This window comes from Vulpes vulpes, chromosome 11 (genome assembly GCF_048418805.1).
Source record: "Vulpes vulpes isolate BD-2025 chromosome 11, VulVul3, whole genome shotgun sequence".
Classification (NCBI taxonomy): Eukaryota; Metazoa; Chordata; class Mammalia; order Carnivora; family Canidae; genus Vulpes; species Vulpes vulpes.
The window spans coordinates 85,219,146-85,236,464 of record NC_132790.1 but is presented as its reverse complement, the minus strand read 5'-3'; the positions used below and the strand labels follow the sequence as shown (position 1 = coordinate 85,236,464).

At 49.3% G+C, this 17,319-nt stretch overlaps 1 protein-coding gene across 8 annotated transcripts in view; it reads right to left on the bottom strand.

The window, feature by feature from the left end:
- Positions 1-2,355: 2,355 nt before the first annotated feature.
- The window catches only part of MRAS (muscle RAS oncogene homolog), a 56,243-nt gene continuing 41,279 nt past the window's right edge, over positions 2,356-17,319 (bottom strand). For 7 of the 8 annotated variants that reach the window (XM_072726976.1, XM_072726980.1, XM_072726975.1 and 4 more), the window contains 4 exons: positions 13,664-13,817; positions 12,208-12,307; positions 6,873-6,952; positions 2,356-5,667 (listed from right to left, as the gene is read on the bottom strand). In XM_072726976.1, coding sequence (XP_072583077.1) covers positions 5,568-5,667; positions 6,873-6,952; positions 12,208-12,307; positions 13,664-13,817 — 434 coding nt within the window. In that variant the 3' untranslated portion in view covers positions 2,356-5,567. Of the gene's footprint in view, positions 5,668-6,868; positions 6,953-12,207; positions 12,308-13,663; positions 13,818-17,319 lie in introns of those variants that run through there. The other variant, XM_072726979.1, reaches the window with a different exon arrangement.

Here is a 17,319-nt window from a genome sequence, read left to right as displayed (position 1 = left end):
CACCACAAGTGTAGCTACCATTTGTCCCATTACAACACTTATAGTTTCATTGGCTGTATTTTTTATGCTGTGCCTATTATCCCCATGACTTACTCATTCCCTACCTGGTAGCCTGTATCTCCTTCCTCTTGCCCCAATTCCCACCCTAATCTCCTCTGGCAACAAAGGTTTGTTCTCTGTATCTGCAGGTTTGATTCAGCTTTTCATTTATTCACTTTCTGTTGTTGTTGTTTACATTCTATTTGTGAGTGGAATCATATACTGTCCTTTTCTGAGGGGCCTATGGGTCTTCATTCACTTAGCAAAATACCCTCTAGCTCCATCCATGTTGTCTCAAATTGCACAGTATCATCCTTTTTATAGCTGCATAATGTTCTTGTGTGTGTGTGTGTGTGTGTGTGTGTGTGTGTGATTTTTCTTATCCATTCATCTATTGATAGACACTTATGTTGCTTCCCTATCTCGGCTACTGTAAATAATGCTGCAATAAAATAAGGGTGCATACATCTTCTTGAATTAGTGTTTTGTTTTCTTTGGATAAATACCCAATGGCGGAATTACTGGATCATATGGTAGGTTGAAGACCAAGGACTGAGCTATGAGATGCTCCAACAGAGGAAGAGGATCCAGCAAAGGGGGTTAGGGAGTGACCATGAGGAAGGAGAAAAACACACAGGTATAGCATCCTAAAAGCCAACGGAAGAAAGTTGAACAAGGAAGTGATCAACTGCACTAATGAGATCAAATGTGAAAAGACTGAGAACCAGCCACTGAATTTAGCAAGATGGAAGTTATGGCTGACCTTGAGAAGAAGGGTGGTAGTGGCAGTAGAACGATGGGTGAAAGTCTGTTTAGAGTAGTTTAAAGAGAAAGGAATGCGAGCAATTCATGGACTGAGTGTAGATTACCCTTTAAAGATGGCTTCCTACAAAAGGCAACAGAGAAGCTAGTGGTAGCTGGAAAATGCAGTGTATCAAAGGAAAGTTTTGCTCTTGTTTGAAGATGGGAAAGATCCAAGAGAGAGAACAGATGATGTAGGGGAGAGAGAGATGAAGAGCCAGAGGGAGGTCCTGGATGTGTTCTCATACCCATGAGAAGGGACTGGCTTCAGCCAGGAGCATGGATGGTTTGCCTGTAGCAGCCGAGAAGGCAGTGTGTGGGTGCAGATGCTAGGAGGTGGGTGGAGGCAGTGGAAGGAGGCTGTGGAAATTCTGTTCAGCTGGCTTCAACTTTCTCAGTAAGGAAGGAGCATCAGCTCAGAGGGACGGAGGCTTGCCATAGGGAGGGGAAGGCCATGTGAAGATAGAGAAGACAGAGATTTGAAGATGTTGGCCTTGAACACTGGGGGGAAATGGTCACTAGCTATGCGATGCCAGCAGCTCCAGAAGCAGGTAGAAGCAAGGAGTGGGTTCTCCCCCAGAGCCTCCAGAGAGAGCACAGTCCTACCCACACCTTGACTTCAGCCCACTGGTATTGAGTTTGAACTTCTGGCCTCTAGAACTGTGAGAGAATAAACTTCTAAGCCACAAAGTTTGTGGTAATTTGTTACAAGAGCCACAGGAAACTAATTCAGGACTAAAGGAGAGCTGATGACCAGAAGACTGTCTGCTCTGCTCACTACCATAGACCTACCACCCAGCCCAATTCCTGATAAATACGTGCAGAATAAGGAATGCACAGGCAGTCAGGCCCAGTGGCCACACCACTGCTCCTACACTGGTCTGCTCCCAGTCCAGAGGGTTTGAGAAGAATCTGGGTCTACATGCTTTAGCTATCACCCCCCAAAGACATCCCGAGAGAGGGATATGGTCAGTTGGTCTCTAGTCCCTGGATAAAGGACCTAGAGAGACTCAACTTGGCCAATTGCCCACCAGGTTCAATTAATAGAGAAATGAAACCACAATGAACAAAAGACTTTGATCTTGTGGATGGGGGCAGGGGGCAGCTTCCATGGAAAGCAGTGTCAGCCCAGTGTCCTTTACAGAGAGCACCATCTCTGAGATCCATACCATAACTTAGCTTCAACCTCAGTCCAGTTAGGAGGTGCACACTATTATCCCGTTCTCAGGCAGGGCAGCTGGAGACTGAAGCATGGACTTGCTCAAAGGCACATAAAAGTCGGTGGCAGAACTCAAATCTGGGGCTGCCACACATCAAGAGGCTGTGTCTCTAATCACCATACCCACTTGCCTTCATCCTCTGGCTCCTGAGAGGAAGGAGACACTCCTCATGGCCACCAGTGGTCTTCTCCCCACTTCAGGTTTACTCTGATAGGTCTCCCGGGCCAGACACGGACAACTTATAATGTTCTCAGCAAAACTTTAGGAATATCTGAATAAGAGGATATAAGACAAGTGTTCTTCTTTTCTTTATTAATGAGTTGAGATACACAAAGACTTAATAAAAAGTTACATAAAAGGCTCAAGCATCATCAAGACCCTCAGGCATCACTCCCATTTCACAACAATGGCCATCTGTTAATACCGGGTAGCAGAAGCTGTGCACTCATGGGTGCTCAACAATTCAAGTATCTTTCGTTCTATGTAAACCCAACATGGAATTTCTAACCCAGTGGGCTGCTAATGGAGGGAATCTGTGGCTCCAGATTTACTGTCACATGACTGAGGGGCCTTTGGGTCAGAGCTGCCATGTGTTAGTGGGTCACATCTCCCGGCAAAGTGAGATTGGCCACACTAGGCTACCAGGCACTCTGCACAGCAGACAACACAAGGTGGGGTCAAAGTCCTAATATAAACCATCCAAGTGACCTCCGTGCGTCAAAGTATAGGAAAAGTCAGTGGCTAGAGCCCCAGGCTGTAGGGGTGGGGAAGATGGCTAAAATTACCTGTTGGATAGAAAAGTAGCCCTAGTTGGGGGTGTCAAAATTTGAGGAGGAGATTTGAGAGCACACAGTGGCAAAGGCATGGGGTGAGGGGATTTTAGGAAGCGTGCGTTCTGGGAGATGTAAAATTAGCACTATTTGGTGGTCTGGAAAACCAGTGGAAACACCAAAATGTCACCAAAGACACAAGTCCCATTGGACACCTCAAGTCATGGAGTAGCATGGCCAATGGGTATCCCAGCTGACCCTGCCACATGACCATGGAGAAGATATTGTACGGGGGATGCCTGAAGGTACACTCCATTCTGGCCTATCTGGAAGCCCACAATTCTCTAAAACATGAAGAACGGTCTTTGAAAAGTGTCCTCTGTCTCACCTATGGGGAACACAGGGTCATGGAAGCTGAAGCCTGACCCCTGACTCAGCAGAAGAAGGCCTTTCCTTAACCAGTTTCTCCTTCGAGCATTGTGGAGCTGAGCTGTGGGCTGACTGCAGGACAGATGTCCCGGAAGATAGGGTCGGGGTGGGCAGATGCACTGCCCCTGTTGAGGGAGGGACCAGAAGCAGATGGAACCCCTTTATTTGGTTACCTTCATGGCTAAGGGCTTCATTCTAGGTCAGCTGATCCGCCTCCAACAGGATCTCGTGCTGCCAAGAAGTTGCAGGCTCTGCAGACAGCAGGGAGCAGGGGCATGTGGTGGTCATCTGTGCCCAGGAGCAGCTTTCCAGCAGTGGCCGCTCCCCTGTGCGCAGGGCTTCCCGCCACACTCCACCACTCCTTTGCGCAAAGCAACTCCATCCATACTTCTTCCCGCCTGTCTTGCTGCAGTCTCCTCATCCCCTTTGCACCCGCGGCTGTTGTGGACTCGGCTCAGAGGAGCAGAAGGGTAGGAAAGGGCCTTGTCCTGTGAGTGTTTAAAATGCCCATTAATATGATCGGATCTTGGGACACTCTGAAGTGCATGACCTGGAATGTTCTCTGTTCTCTTTCTTTTCAGGGTCAGGGGGAAAAAGGGCCATTTGGACAAACAAAGTTTGATTTTCCAATTAACCCAAGTCCCAATTATTTCATTCGACACAGAGTCGCTGGGCCCCCTGGTGCTGGTGATCTTGCTGAGTTAGGAACGCAGCACACTCTCAAAACCAGACAAGAATCCAGGTGTCTTGATGTCCAGTTGGGTGTTCACTTTCTCAGGGTTTCTTTCACCAAAGAGGAAGCCAGGCCACCTGTTAGGGATGCTCTAGTTTGCCTAGTGATCTGATCTGTAAATGGAAAATGAGGCCACTAGCCATGCTGCCTCATCTTCTGACCTTCTGTCAGGGGTGCACTGTTGTTGCTGCACCTTCACCCTCCCTGGCTGGGAAAATCCAGTCTTTGGATCACACCAGCAGCACCTGAGAGGGACGTGGCATCGTCAGGAAGCTGGGGGGAGATGACCCCTTATAGAAACATGACATGTGGGGGCCATGTCATCACCCCAACCTTTCTTTCTCCTCTGATTATGTTATAGTTAAGATCCAAGAAGCTAAGAAAAGTGTGTGCCAGAAAGGCAAGCTAATCGTAGGGTTGCAAATGCTCAGCAGGGTTTGCTCATTTACTGGGCTTTAAGGAGCGGTGGTCAGTGGACTCAGATGGAAAAGGCTTTGGGTCTTGGTGCTGTTTTTAGCAATAACAGTATTGGATCATTTTTGGTTAAGATTCAGCAAGAACTAGAGCCTTCTGGATGGCATCCACATGAGCCTACCATGACGTGCTGAAACCTCCATGCCCGTGGGTTTGCATCCAAGAGGCACCAGGCAGTGCAGGTGGTGGGAAAGCAGGAAGAGATACATGCAGGAGAGCCCTCGGAGCACAGAGCTTGGTCCACATTGTCTGCAATGCAGACGAACACTTTTGCAAAGCCAATCGGCTTAATTTCTCTATTTCCAGGATCATGAAAACCCCTCTTAAAACTGACATGCTCCTGCCAGCCTCTCCGCTCAGCAAAATACAATTCTGCTTCCTAATACCTGCAATCTCAAGCACAGTAAAACCTTCTGGGTGAATGTGTCTCTCTTCTCTCTGGTTTGGAGGCCATGAGTGGGGTGCTTCTCCCCAGGCCTCCGGCCACGAGTCTCTCGGTGCCCCCTCTTCCATGCTGAGCTGAGTTTTGGCACTGCAGGGGAAAACTCAGTTAAAAACAACAACAACAATATTCCAGACGTGGTCTCAGACAGGCCTGCTGAAGATACGAAGCTCTGCCAGTCAGTGGGCACAGACCCCTTTAATAAAATTATAATCACTAAAATAATTTAAAAATCTACAAAAGACACCCAAGCTCAGACTTTGGGCTGGGGGCAGGGGGGTGTGGGGGAATCGATCATGGCTTGTTTGGTACTCTGTCCATGGATCCTCGCTTCCACATCCCGCTGATACCGTGTACTTCAAAGCCACCACACAGCCACCCAGAGATGAGGGACAGCTGCTTTGAATCAACATGAGGGATGCTTGGATGCTGCTTCTGTTTCGTGTTGCTTCCCTGTCTCTTGTGAGACATGGGAAGGCCTGTGCCGTTCTGGCAAAGCCAGAGCCTACCTCCTCCCTGCCCGCCCTCCCTTTCTCCCTTCTCATGCCAGGTCCTCGGGCCAAGGGTCGTGGTTAGAAATGGTTTTCAGTGTGGTTAGGCAGTGGAGGGTCCCAAGGGCTGGCCGGTCCACGGTCACTGTCACCAGGGCCTCAGGCCTGTCACAATATCACACACTGCAGTTTGTGGGTGCCGGTGGCCCGGTCTCCCCGCCATTTGGTTTTCTTCTTCTTCTTCTGGCTCTTTTCTGGAATCTGTTGCCTTTTGAGGACAGCAGAAAAACAGAATCAGAATGGTCTCTGCTCCTCCTTTGCCCCTGGGTGTGCAGGTGGCAGGCCTGTTCTGGACCCTGGGGGAGGGCCTCGCTTGGAGAGTGTCTCTGGGGCAAAGGAAGTGGGAAGGCAGAGAGGACAGGGCAAAGCCTGTCTTAATACTGGTGAGAATTCCTGACATCATGCTGTGGCTGCAATTATTTAAATCATGAATTGCATTATGAGCTATTCAGTATTGGCCGCTATTTTTGTGTTTTGTATTTTAAATAAAATGGCAAGCCCCTCAAGTGTAAAAGCTTTTTATATGTTTTCTGTTAACTCTTCCTAAGTCTAAAAACCTGCCCTGGAACTACCAGTCCATAACCAAGACACCACCAGCTCCGGGCAGGGTGGCATACCCAAACTGGAGGCAAAAGCTCAAGAGAATGCAGAGCTGCCAGCTAAAGCCTAAAACGAGGGCTGCACTATCGCAGTCCATACGGGGGAATGATGAGAAAAGGGGTGTGTGTGTTTGTGCATGTGTGTGTGTGTGTATCCGGGGGGGCCGAGAAGTAGCAGGGGAGAGCACGAGTTCATAACTAACCGGCAGCCGTAGAACTCGCCAGCACATGGCCTCACACTACGTGCCTATGTGAGGACCACTGGTTAAGCTGATCTGTATGTTGCAGATTTAGGAAATGGGCAGATGGGAACACTTGGACACTGGCAATGTGTGCAGTCTGCAAAGCAGGCACATGTGCAACACCTCAGCATCTTGAGTTTAGGAACCCAAATGGTAGCTATTTAGGTGAAATGTTGCAGGGTGCGCTGACGTCGGTGGGTAGGGGGAAGAGCAGAGCGGCCTACTTCCTCTGGTGCTGACAGGCATGGTGTTGGGAGAACACGGAAGGCAGGCGGTGCAGAGGGCAGCAGGAGCCTGAGCTGCAGCGCCCCGGGGAGGCCAGAGAGGAGGCTGAGTTGGTACCACAGGCAGGAAGGCACCTCCCTCCAGCTTATGCTTAAGGCTTCACCTGGGGTGAGGGTGCATGTGCAAAGGTGGGTGGGAAGGGTGGGAAGGGCAGGGGAAAAAAATGGACAGAGGGATAAGAAATCCAAAACAGGCCCAGAAGCACGCAGCCACGGCCTTGGAACAAGAAGCTGCACCCTCTGGTCCTCCCGGGGCCCACCTTGCCGCAGAGGGCCTGCTTCACTCACCTAATTACCCTAACCAGGTCATGGAAGGCTTTGTCCACGTTGAGAGGTGGGTCCTTGGCACTGGTTTCTATGTACGGAATCTGGAAGGCAAAGCTCAACTTGGTAAAAGTAGCACTGAGGTCCACAAAGCCCTATTCCCTAAAACTGTGAATTCTCAGAGGTCCCAAGAAGCCACCTGCCTTTAGAGATCCCCACAGGACCACAGCTCTAACAACCTCAGGCCCCTTGCTCTTTAAGGGTGGAAAATTCTACTGACAGCCTTTCTAATTCCCTCTTATTCTCTAGTCATAGAGATCTTTAATAGCCCCCTAAAAATAGAAAAAAAAAACCCTGATCTTTTTATATACTTGAAGACTAAAGACTGCTTCATCTATCAAACCAAAATAGGTTCTGATGTTATTCTTTTTTCTTTCTGAGGCCTGTTTCTCAACCATGAGGAGATCTGACTCTTACCAGGCTCTCTACAGGGGGGACCTGGGTGGGAAAGGCTGAAGTGAGGCTGGGCCGTGGGCAGGACGGTGCCCCCTGGTGACCCCGAGCCCCCTGGTGACCCCGAGCCGGTCTGTGCCTCCTCATCCCCCTACACCCCATACCCCTGCAAGCTCGCCGGGCTCAGCTCTTGTTTGGTCTGCATCTACGAGTCCGGGAGCTCAGCCATGTTTATAGAAGGCTCATGTCTGCACGTTTAATACTGAGGAGTCATCACCCGGCTGAAAAGCAACAGACATCAGCAGTGTGGCCGAGGTAGCCCCACAAGACAGGTGTTGAGGGCCGTGTCTACACCATGTGTTGGGCTGGCATGGAAGGAGAACAAAGGTTGCCTGAGGTTAGGATGCAGTCCCAAGCACCCCTCTTCTCCTGTATCAGGGACCCCACAAAGGCAAGAAGGGTTTGTGCCCACTCCCCCATGAGGGGAGAGAGTGTGGGGTTCATACAAAATACGCGGGCTTCTATGACCCAGCAATTGCACTGCTGGGGATTTACCCCAAAGATACAGGTGCAGTGAAATGGCAGGACACCTGCACCCCGATGTTTCTAGCAGCAATGTCCACAATAGCCAAACTGTGGAAGGAGCCTCGGTGTCCACCAAAAGATGAATGGATGAAGAAGATGTGGTGTATGTATACAATGGAATATTCCTCAGCCATTAGAAACGACAAATACCCACCATTTGCTTCAACGTGGATGGAACTGGAGGGTATTGTGCTGAGTGAAGTAAGTCAATCGGAGAAGGACAATCATTATATGGTCTCATTCATTTGGGGAATATAAAAATTAGTGAAAGGGAATAAAGGGAAAGGAGATAAAATGAGTGAAAATATCAGTGAGGGTGACAAAACATGAGAGACACCTAACTCTGAGAAATGAACAAGGGGTAGTGGAAGGGGAGGTGGGCAGGGGGTGGGGGTAACTGGGTGATGGGCACTGAGGAGCACACTTGGTGGGATGAGCACTGGGTGTTACGCTATATGTTGGCAAATTGAACTCCAATAAAAAAAAAATTAAAAACAAAATAAAACCAACAAAAAACCCAAAATACACGGGCTTTCCCAGGCCAGAGGGGTAGGCCGGCTGTGGTCAGACTGAAGAACTTCGGTGTAGTTCAGGGGCACCTGGTGGCTCAGCGGTTGAACATCTGCCTTTGGCTCAGGTTGTGATCCCGGGGTCCTGGGTTGGAGTCCCGCACTGGGCAACCTGGGAGAAGCCTGCTTCTCCCTCTGCCTGTGTCGCCGCCTATCTCTCTGTCTCTCATGAATGAATACATAAAATCTTTTTTTTAAAAAAGAACTTTGGTATATAGTTCAAAACTTTTTCCTGGTTACAAAATTAAGGCATTTCATTATAACACTGTCAAAGAAGAAAAGCCCAGTGAAGAAAACAAAAATGATCAGTTCAAATGCACGGCTGGGATGGGTGACAGGGTGAGCTGTTGTTTTAGAGGAGCATGTTGTAAACGACTGCCCAGAACAGATCCTAAAGTATCTTCACACACTGCCGTGGCTCCAAGCAGAGGTCTCGTAGCTGGCCGGGACACAGGGGAAGAGCGCACAAAACATGGCTCAGACTTTTGAAATGATCATCCAACAACTCTTTGAGCCTCTGCCCTCCACTGTAGGTCGTTTGATTGAGATAACCATGGGCCCTTTTGCCTGCCATGTATCAACATCGCTGAGCCCACTTAATCCCCACCTCAACCCTCCGAGGTAAGCAAGCATCTCCACTGTGCAGCGAGGGAGACTGAGCTCAGGGTGGTGACGTACTTGCCCAAAGCCACATGGCAGCCAGCAGAGAATCAAAGTTTGAACCAGGTGCACGCTCCACTTCCTGCCTGGCTGCCCACGGACAGGTAGGGGTGTCGAGGGCAGCTTCAGGGCCTCTCCCAGGCATGGGGGGGCACCCCTGCTGGGGCCTTAAAGCCAGAATCCTGTGATATCCTGTGGTCAGGACAATGCACTTCCATGTGCACACCCAGAGTGGGGGCAGGAAGGTGCCTGTAGCTGGGGCTGGGACCCACCTGGAGCTCCTTCACATCCTGTGACTCCGGGGGCCTCAGATCACTGCTGCCTGCCATCCCACTGTGCCACTCAGAAGTACAGGAGTTGTAGCATCCCCCCCAAAGCCTCAAGAGCCCTCTGCCTTCTTTCTGGGGGTCCTGCCTCTACCACTGAAGAAAGGCTGAAGTTCTTGGAATTCTAGGGTTTCATTAGCAAGGACACTTAAACCAAGGGGAACCTTGCAATAAATGGTAGCACCATCTGACTCTACCACAGGGCTAGGAAATGCCACCTTCCGGCGCCGGGTGGGGCGCCTGCCTTGTCCACTAAGGAGGAACTTGCCTTATGAGCTCTAAAACAGGATGTTGTCCATAGCACCTCGCAGAGTCGCCTGGTCAAATGATAAGTGAGGCAGCAGGATTTGCTGCAGGAGAAAGGCAGCTGAGAGATGGGAGCCCCAGGTTGCGGTAGCAGGGGCCGTAGGGGCAGGCTGTCACTTCTCTGCACCCCCCACCCCGCCCACCCCGCTGCTTGGGAGGGTCACGCAGAAGGGGTTTGTGAGAGCCCTGAGGAAACCGCAGGCCTGTCTCTGGTCAGAGAGAGCTGCTGCGAAGCCAGCGGTCAGTCTCCAGCCCTCCTCTGGAGAGCGTGGGCAGCCCTGTCCCGGTGGATCACTCCCTCTTCCTTGGGACACGTTCTTCACTTGGCTGCCACCACGCTCCACTGTGGGCCTCAAGTGTCACCCACAGCTCAGGCCCTTTGGTGGCCTCCTCACCTCGCCACATCACTAGGTGAGGTATCCTGGCCTCGGTGCTAGGATCCCTGCCCTATCTACACTGGCTCCCTTGGCGTTCACGGCTCCAAATGCCATCTACACGCTGCCGATTGCCAATACTTACCCCATATGCTGTCTCTGACTGCTGCCTTGGCATTTCCATCTGATTATCTACTCAGCTCCTCAAACCCCGCAGATCTGCAACCAAGTTCCTGTCTCACACACTTACTCCTACTGTCTCTCCTGCCCAATCACCGACACTCTGGTCTTTTTTTTTTTTTTTTTTTTTAGATTTATTTATTTATTTGTTCGAGAGAGAGAGAGAGAGAGAGAGAGAGAGAGAGAGAGAGAGAAGCAGGCCCCATGCAGGGAGCCCGATGTGGGACTCGATCCCAGGACTCCAGGATTACTCCCCAGGCCAAAGGCAGGCTCTAAACTGCTGAGCCACCCAGGTGTCCCATCCGACACTCTGGTCTTCAGAAAATTGCTCACGCCCAAACCACAGGGTCGCCCGCCATAACTTCTTTCTCTCTCACCCCACATCCAATCTGTGGATGTATCCTGTTGGCTTTCTTGGAAACATGTCCAGAATCCAACCACCTCCTTGCCACCTTCACCAGCAGCATCCTGGGCTGTGTTGACCTGTATCTGGGTTATTGTGGGAGCCCCTTACTGGTTTCCCTGCTCTCATGATTGGCCCCTAGCGTCCTTCTCAACATGACCACCAGAGAGAAGCTGTTCAGCCATAAGCCAGACCTCGTCATCACTCCTCACTCAAAGCCTCTGATGGTTTCCCCTCTCCCTCTGAGTAAAAGCCTATAAAGCCTTATAACCCTCTTCTGACCTGGCCTCCTACTACCCACCCCTCCCACTTCTGCTCCTGCTGGCCTCCTTGCTGATGCTCAAATTCCTGCCGTCGTGTCTTTGCACTGATTATTACGTTGGCTGGAACATTCTTTCCCCAGAGATCTGTAGGGCTTACTCCCTCACCTTCTATAAGTCCTTGCTGAAATGCACCCTCCCTAGCAAGGCTTTCCCTAATCGCCCTATTTGGAAAAGCATCCTTCTCCACCTCAGATTCCTGACCCCCTTCCCTGATTTACTTTTTTCCATAGCACATGTCACGCTGTGTAATCTGCTTTGTTTATTATCTGTCTCTTGTCATTAGAAGTAAGCACCATAAAGTAAGTTTTATTTCCCCAGGTCTAGGGCAGTTAAATGAACATATGAATGAATACAGAAGGCAGAGATGAGGAGAAGTAACTTGGAGTGAGTCCCCTTCCTCTACTCACAGAGCTGGGCCCACCAGGCAGAGGGAAGGGGTAACCTTGCAGCAGACCTCCCAGCAGGCCGAGTGGACTTCTACATAACTGACCAATGGGGCCAGGGGCTTGGGCTGTGCCCGTGCCAGGGAGGGTGAGAAGAAACCCAGTGACCCCACCCAGTACATCCAGAGGGCAAAGGGGCATCACAGTGAACTGAAAACACACACACACACACACACACACACACACACACACACACACAAAGATGTCTGCTGGTATTCACTGTGTGGCCTGGGCAAACCTGCTTGACCAACTGTAAGATGGGCAGCCCTACCTCAACATGTGGTGGTGAGGAGTGAATGCTCCCCGGCACAAAGCCTGGCACAGAACAGGGCTTGGGGAACTGCAGCTGGTCCGATGATTCTGAGCATAATCAGGCGGCTGGCTCAGAGAATGGGACAGAAGCCAACCCTCTGCACACCCCAGAGATGAATCTGCCGTGTTGGGGGCCAGGAGGTGGCCTGAACGCCACTGCTCGCAGGCCATGAAGGTACCTGGTCCCCACATCGGAGCTCCCAATGACTGAGAAGAGGGTGCTTTCTCTCCAGTCTGCTGTTTTGTTTCACAACATAGCCCTCAGCACATATGCGCTGCCAGGCGTCTCTGCAGAATCTAACCCGCTACCCAGGAGGCCCAAAGGACCACAGGAGGGATGGGCACGGACCTCTATACATCCCTGACTGCCCAGTGCGCACACGCGCGCGCACACACACACACACATGTGCACACACGCCACCTACATTGTGTTTGGTGGCCATTTCTTTTCCTTGCTCCCTGGTGATTTTCCTCAAATGCATCAGATCGACCTTGTTGGCCACGAGGATCATCGGGAATGACTCTCTGGGAAAGAAAGGAACAGCAGCAGCTCATGAAGTTTCGCTGCCCCCACACTTGGTGAAGGTGACATAGTCACAGTACAGGCATAACACAGCCCCCATTGCCTCCCCAGTGGGCCTGGAGCTACACAACTCCAGGCAGAGGAAGGGGGGCCTGGGGTGTCTTGGTTGGCTATCTTGGTTTGGAGTTTAGGCTTCTTGCAGGGAGAGCAAAGGGGTCCTCCCGGGAAACCCCTGGCTGAGTACCATGAGAGAGGGCCCCGGGGGGGGGGAGCTGCTCGAGGCGGGGGGTCTGGCTTCCCAGACCTGCTCCCTTATCTCCTGGTCACCCTGATGCACAAGCCATGCAGGGCTGCTGCAGCCATCAGCAGTGGCTTGGGAAGCACACCAGGGCCAGCATCTGGTACACAGCTGGCACTCAATAAATGGCAGCTGCAAAATTGGGATGGCTCCCAGGAGAGGAAGGGAGGGATCACAGCCACAGCTGCCTTAAAGATTCCCATCCATCTACATGGCCATACTGCTGTCTAAAGGTGAAAGAAATGCCAGGCTTATAGTATCTTTAACATCATTGGGCATTTTCATTTAAATAATTTATAATTTAACAGGTGAAAAATAATACTTTCTTATTTTCCTTTGCCCTTTGGTTAGCCAAAAGGTTGAATATTTTCCTACTTTAGAGTTATTTATGTTTTCTCCTTTGAAATTCCTATAGTCAGGGGCGTAACTGATATTACCGTCTTGGAGTTGTACATATGTATATGAGTGTGTATAGTGTGTGAGTGTGTAATCTGTTACCTGATAAAACTGTTAACACTTTGCCAGGTATTTGGACAGGTATTAAGTATATTTTTCTGAATTTACTGAGATTTGTTCAAAGCTTGCTGCTTTCCTGTTAATTAAGCCTTTTACTCTCTTTACGATGCCTCTTTAAGAGCCAGTTAACTGAAAAGACCAGTTAGGCTTAAAAGAGACTACAAATTATTTGATTACTCCATATAATGCTAAGGAAAAGAAAAACAAGCCTTTAATTAGGGGCTTGTAAATCTCACAGTCAAATGTGACTTAACCAATTGCAATGGGTACTGGAGAGGAAATTCACTGTTTCTTCGGACGTGATAAGATTTGGTTAAACTAGTTAAACAGTCTGTCATTGGGGACTGTAGGAGATGGGAGGGGGCTGACTTAAGGCCCTGGAAGCAGTTTGGCCCCGTGGAAAGAAGTGGGCGAGGAAGCAAAGGGACTAGTGTCTGAATTCTCCGCCCTTTTGTGCTTCAGGTCTCACCTGAGACTCAGACAGACAGACAGACAGAGCCGCCCTGCTTCAGGAGCTGGGAGGTCCTGGCCCGGCTGCCCTTACCTGTCCTTGACACGCAGGATGAGCTGGTGGAAGCGGTCCACGTGCTCGAAGCTGGCCTTGTCCGTGACCGAGTAGACGATGAGGAAGCCGTCCCCCGTGCGCATATACTGCTCCCGCATGGCGCTGAACTCCTCCTGCCCGGCTGTGTCCAGAACTGGGGTAGGATCAGGCCACTCAGGGGCTGTCACCACCCATGGTGGAGCTCCCATGGCCTGCAGATCCCCATGCTGCTGCTGCTGTCCCCCAGGAGAGGGGGACCAGCCACCCCCAGAAGAGGCTGCGTGACTACCCTGGCTGAGGGGTGAGGGACCCAGCAGGGCCTCAACAGCTCAAAGCATGAGGCCCTAAGAGACTCACTTGTGGACCTGCCAGTTCCAACCTACTTACTTCCTGGACTTAACTGTGTGTCTGCAGAAAAGCCTCATAAAGCCAGCAATCAGCTCTGCTACGAAGTCCCTCTGGGGTCCCCACACCTGGGCTTGGATCCTCCCTGCAGTCCTTACAGGCTCATTCGTGGAAGTTTCCTGACTCTCTGAGCCCCCTTTCTTTGTAAGCTGGGAATGATGCCTCTCCCTTGCAGCCCCTAGGGAGGAGAGCCCCAGGACATGCGTTGGGGAAGCCCTGAGAAAGCCATCCCCGGTCAGGGAGGGTCCTCGGTCCCAGTGTGGCTGGAGGGCAGGCAGGAGACAGGAAAGGAGAGGCCTCTGAGAGCCAGGCTCACTTGGCCCTGGGATGGGGCTGTCACAGGGGTGGTAGGAAGGGGAGCTGAGGCAGGAAGCAAGAACAGTTGGGGAGAAGGACGGGGGACCCTCTCAGCAAAGGCTCTCTTCCTAACCCGTCCTCCCCCTCTCCCTCCCTCCATCCCATGGACTCCTGAAGCCCACTCCCCTTCAGCTTCTTCCTGCTGAGATAAAATGCTCACCCCAGGATGTTTCAGAGTGGCCACAGCCAGCTGGGGCATCTCCCTTGAGATGTGCAGGCCTGAGCCCTCAGCATCCTGCCAGCCCCTGCTGCCAGCCAGCCTTTCCCGTTTCCCAGCTCACTCTATTCTCTGACAGGCCCATTTTCTTTCTCCCTGGATGCAGAGGAGCAGGTGGCTATAGATTTTGAAGCCAGATTCTGGGATGAGTCTGGTTCTTTATTCTTGGAGTACGATATTGGGCAAACTCACTTCTCTGAGCCCTCGCTTCCATGAATGAGGATCCTAAAGGTTGTTTTAAGTGAAAATACTAAGCCCTTTGGAACCATGCCTGACACAAAGAAGCCCTACAGGAATGTCTGGTGTGAGCTTGTCCTCCTCCCCTTGCTCTGGCCACCTCTGGGCCATCCATCCCCCAACCATCCCTCCTCTCCTGCTCCCTTCGCCTTGGCCAGCAGGCTCTGACTCACTGCATTCTACTCACTGCATTCTGCTGCCTGAGCTCCCAGGGACACTCTCCACCCCTGTACAGACTCTTCATGGCCCACTGTCCTTCCTGCCCATTTAACAGGCCCCCAGTTAGACTATCAGCTCCAGAGACAGGGGCTTGGCCTTCTCGGAACCTGGCACAAACAGAACTCAAGAGTAGTTGGATGAATAAATGAACGTGAACGTGAAGTCTACCGAATTTTGTTCATATATTCACTGAAGAAATATCTGAGAGCCTACTATGTGCCAGGCAGTGTTCTAGGCACTATAGATCTAGAGTGAATGAGGCAACATCCTTGCTCTCCTGGGCCTCATAACCTAGTAGGGAGACTGACAAACAAATGAATGGGTGATATGATTTCTGGTGGAGATAATTATGTACTGTGAGAACAATACAGCCAGTTGAAGGTACTGGTGGAAATTGGTGTCACCTTAGGTAGGGACCAAGGGCAACTAAATAAATCCCACCAGCAAAACAGATGAAAATGTCACAGATTTGGTTGAAAGGATGGGAAGGTGAATGGGACAGCAGAAGACATTCAGGTGATATGTCATTAATGTATTCACAGATTTCAAAGGTATGTATTGTCCAAAACAAAAATTAGAGAGATCTAGGATATGTGAAAATATGATCATTCAGAATTTGAAAAACCCAATTCAGTAGAGAGCTAAAAATCAAAATGGACCCTTTGGAGAGGAAAAACGGTTATTTCACACATTGATTACCTTAAGAATAATATTATCCATGCTTTCTAAAATAATTCTTTTTTTTTTTTTCTAAAAGAATTCTTGTTGGAAAGACTTCAGCAGAGTGAAAAATAGATTCATGAAAGAAAAAGATGAGTCGCGTTATAAACAATGATAAACAGGGGACACAGCAAAACATAATAATTAAGTTTAAGTAAATGCCGTGACACAATCAGAAGAAAATGAATGATAATTCAGAACTAAAATCTGTGATAACCCATATATGAAGGTAGGAACAGGGGAAAAGTAAGTTACTACTAAATTTCTTGCCTCATTTGGGAAAAGGCTGAAGATATTAATTATATCCAGATGTTAATAGAAAAAATATAGGGCAGCCTGGGTGGCTCAGCGGTTTAGTGCCACCTTCAGCCCAGGGAGTGATCCTGGAGACCCAGGATGGAGTCCCATGTCGGACTCCCTGCGTGAAGCCTGCTTCTCCCTCTGCCTGTGTCTGTGCCTCTCTCTCTCTGTGTCTCTCATGAATAAATAAGTAAAATCTTTAAAAAAATAGAAAAATGTAATTATACATATACAAACATATGTATGTATCTAGAATAACCATAAGAAATAAAACTGAAAATTTCCTAATCATCATCAGAAAAAAAAAAAAAAAAAAACCAGAACAAAGTAAATGAGACCAATCCAACAAAAGGCAAAAATAAACTACCCCAAAATAAGAAAACTAAAAGAGGAGACATGGAGGAAGACGGTAGATGTAAATTTAACTATGACCGACAAATGCAAATGGGTTTAAGCCCACCCATTAAAGCAGACACCCAATACAAAATCCATTTGTCTGCTACTACAATTGTCTGCTACTACAAAAGACACATATAAAACAAAATGACACAGAAAGAATAAAAAGTGAAAGCATAGAAAAGGATATGCCAGCCACATATATCCACAAAATAGGATTCAAGGCCAACGCACTGAATAGGACAAACCAGTGTATTTATAATAATGGAAAAAGTACAAGCATCAAGAAATGTCAAAGTCATAAATCATAAGCATATAAAAATGTTGCCTAAAATGTACATGTATAAAAACCTGATTTTTAAACACGGGAGGTTTAGACAAATCCCATTAATCATTGTGAGGGAACTTGAACAGGCCTCTCTCTTAGAGACAGACAAGACAAGTGGCCCCCTGAAAAGTAATGATTTAAGTAATGCAATTTAAAAACTTAGTCTGAGAGGGGCGCCTGGCTGGCCCAGTCAGTAGAGCATGCGACTCTTGATCTCAGGGTCATGAGTGGGAGCCCCATGCTGGGTGTAGAGATTATGTAAATAAACTTAAAAACAAAAAACCTTAATCCGAGAGAACAAACTTTAGGCTCAATCAGTAAATAAGCACTTCCAAACACACATGAAATCGTCACAAAAACTGGCCACATATTAGGTCATAAATAAAAATTTCAGCAAATTCCAGAAAGCAGTTCTATGGCTGTCTTTTGCTTACATGCAATAAGATCAGAAATTAACAGCAACATGGGTATAAAAGA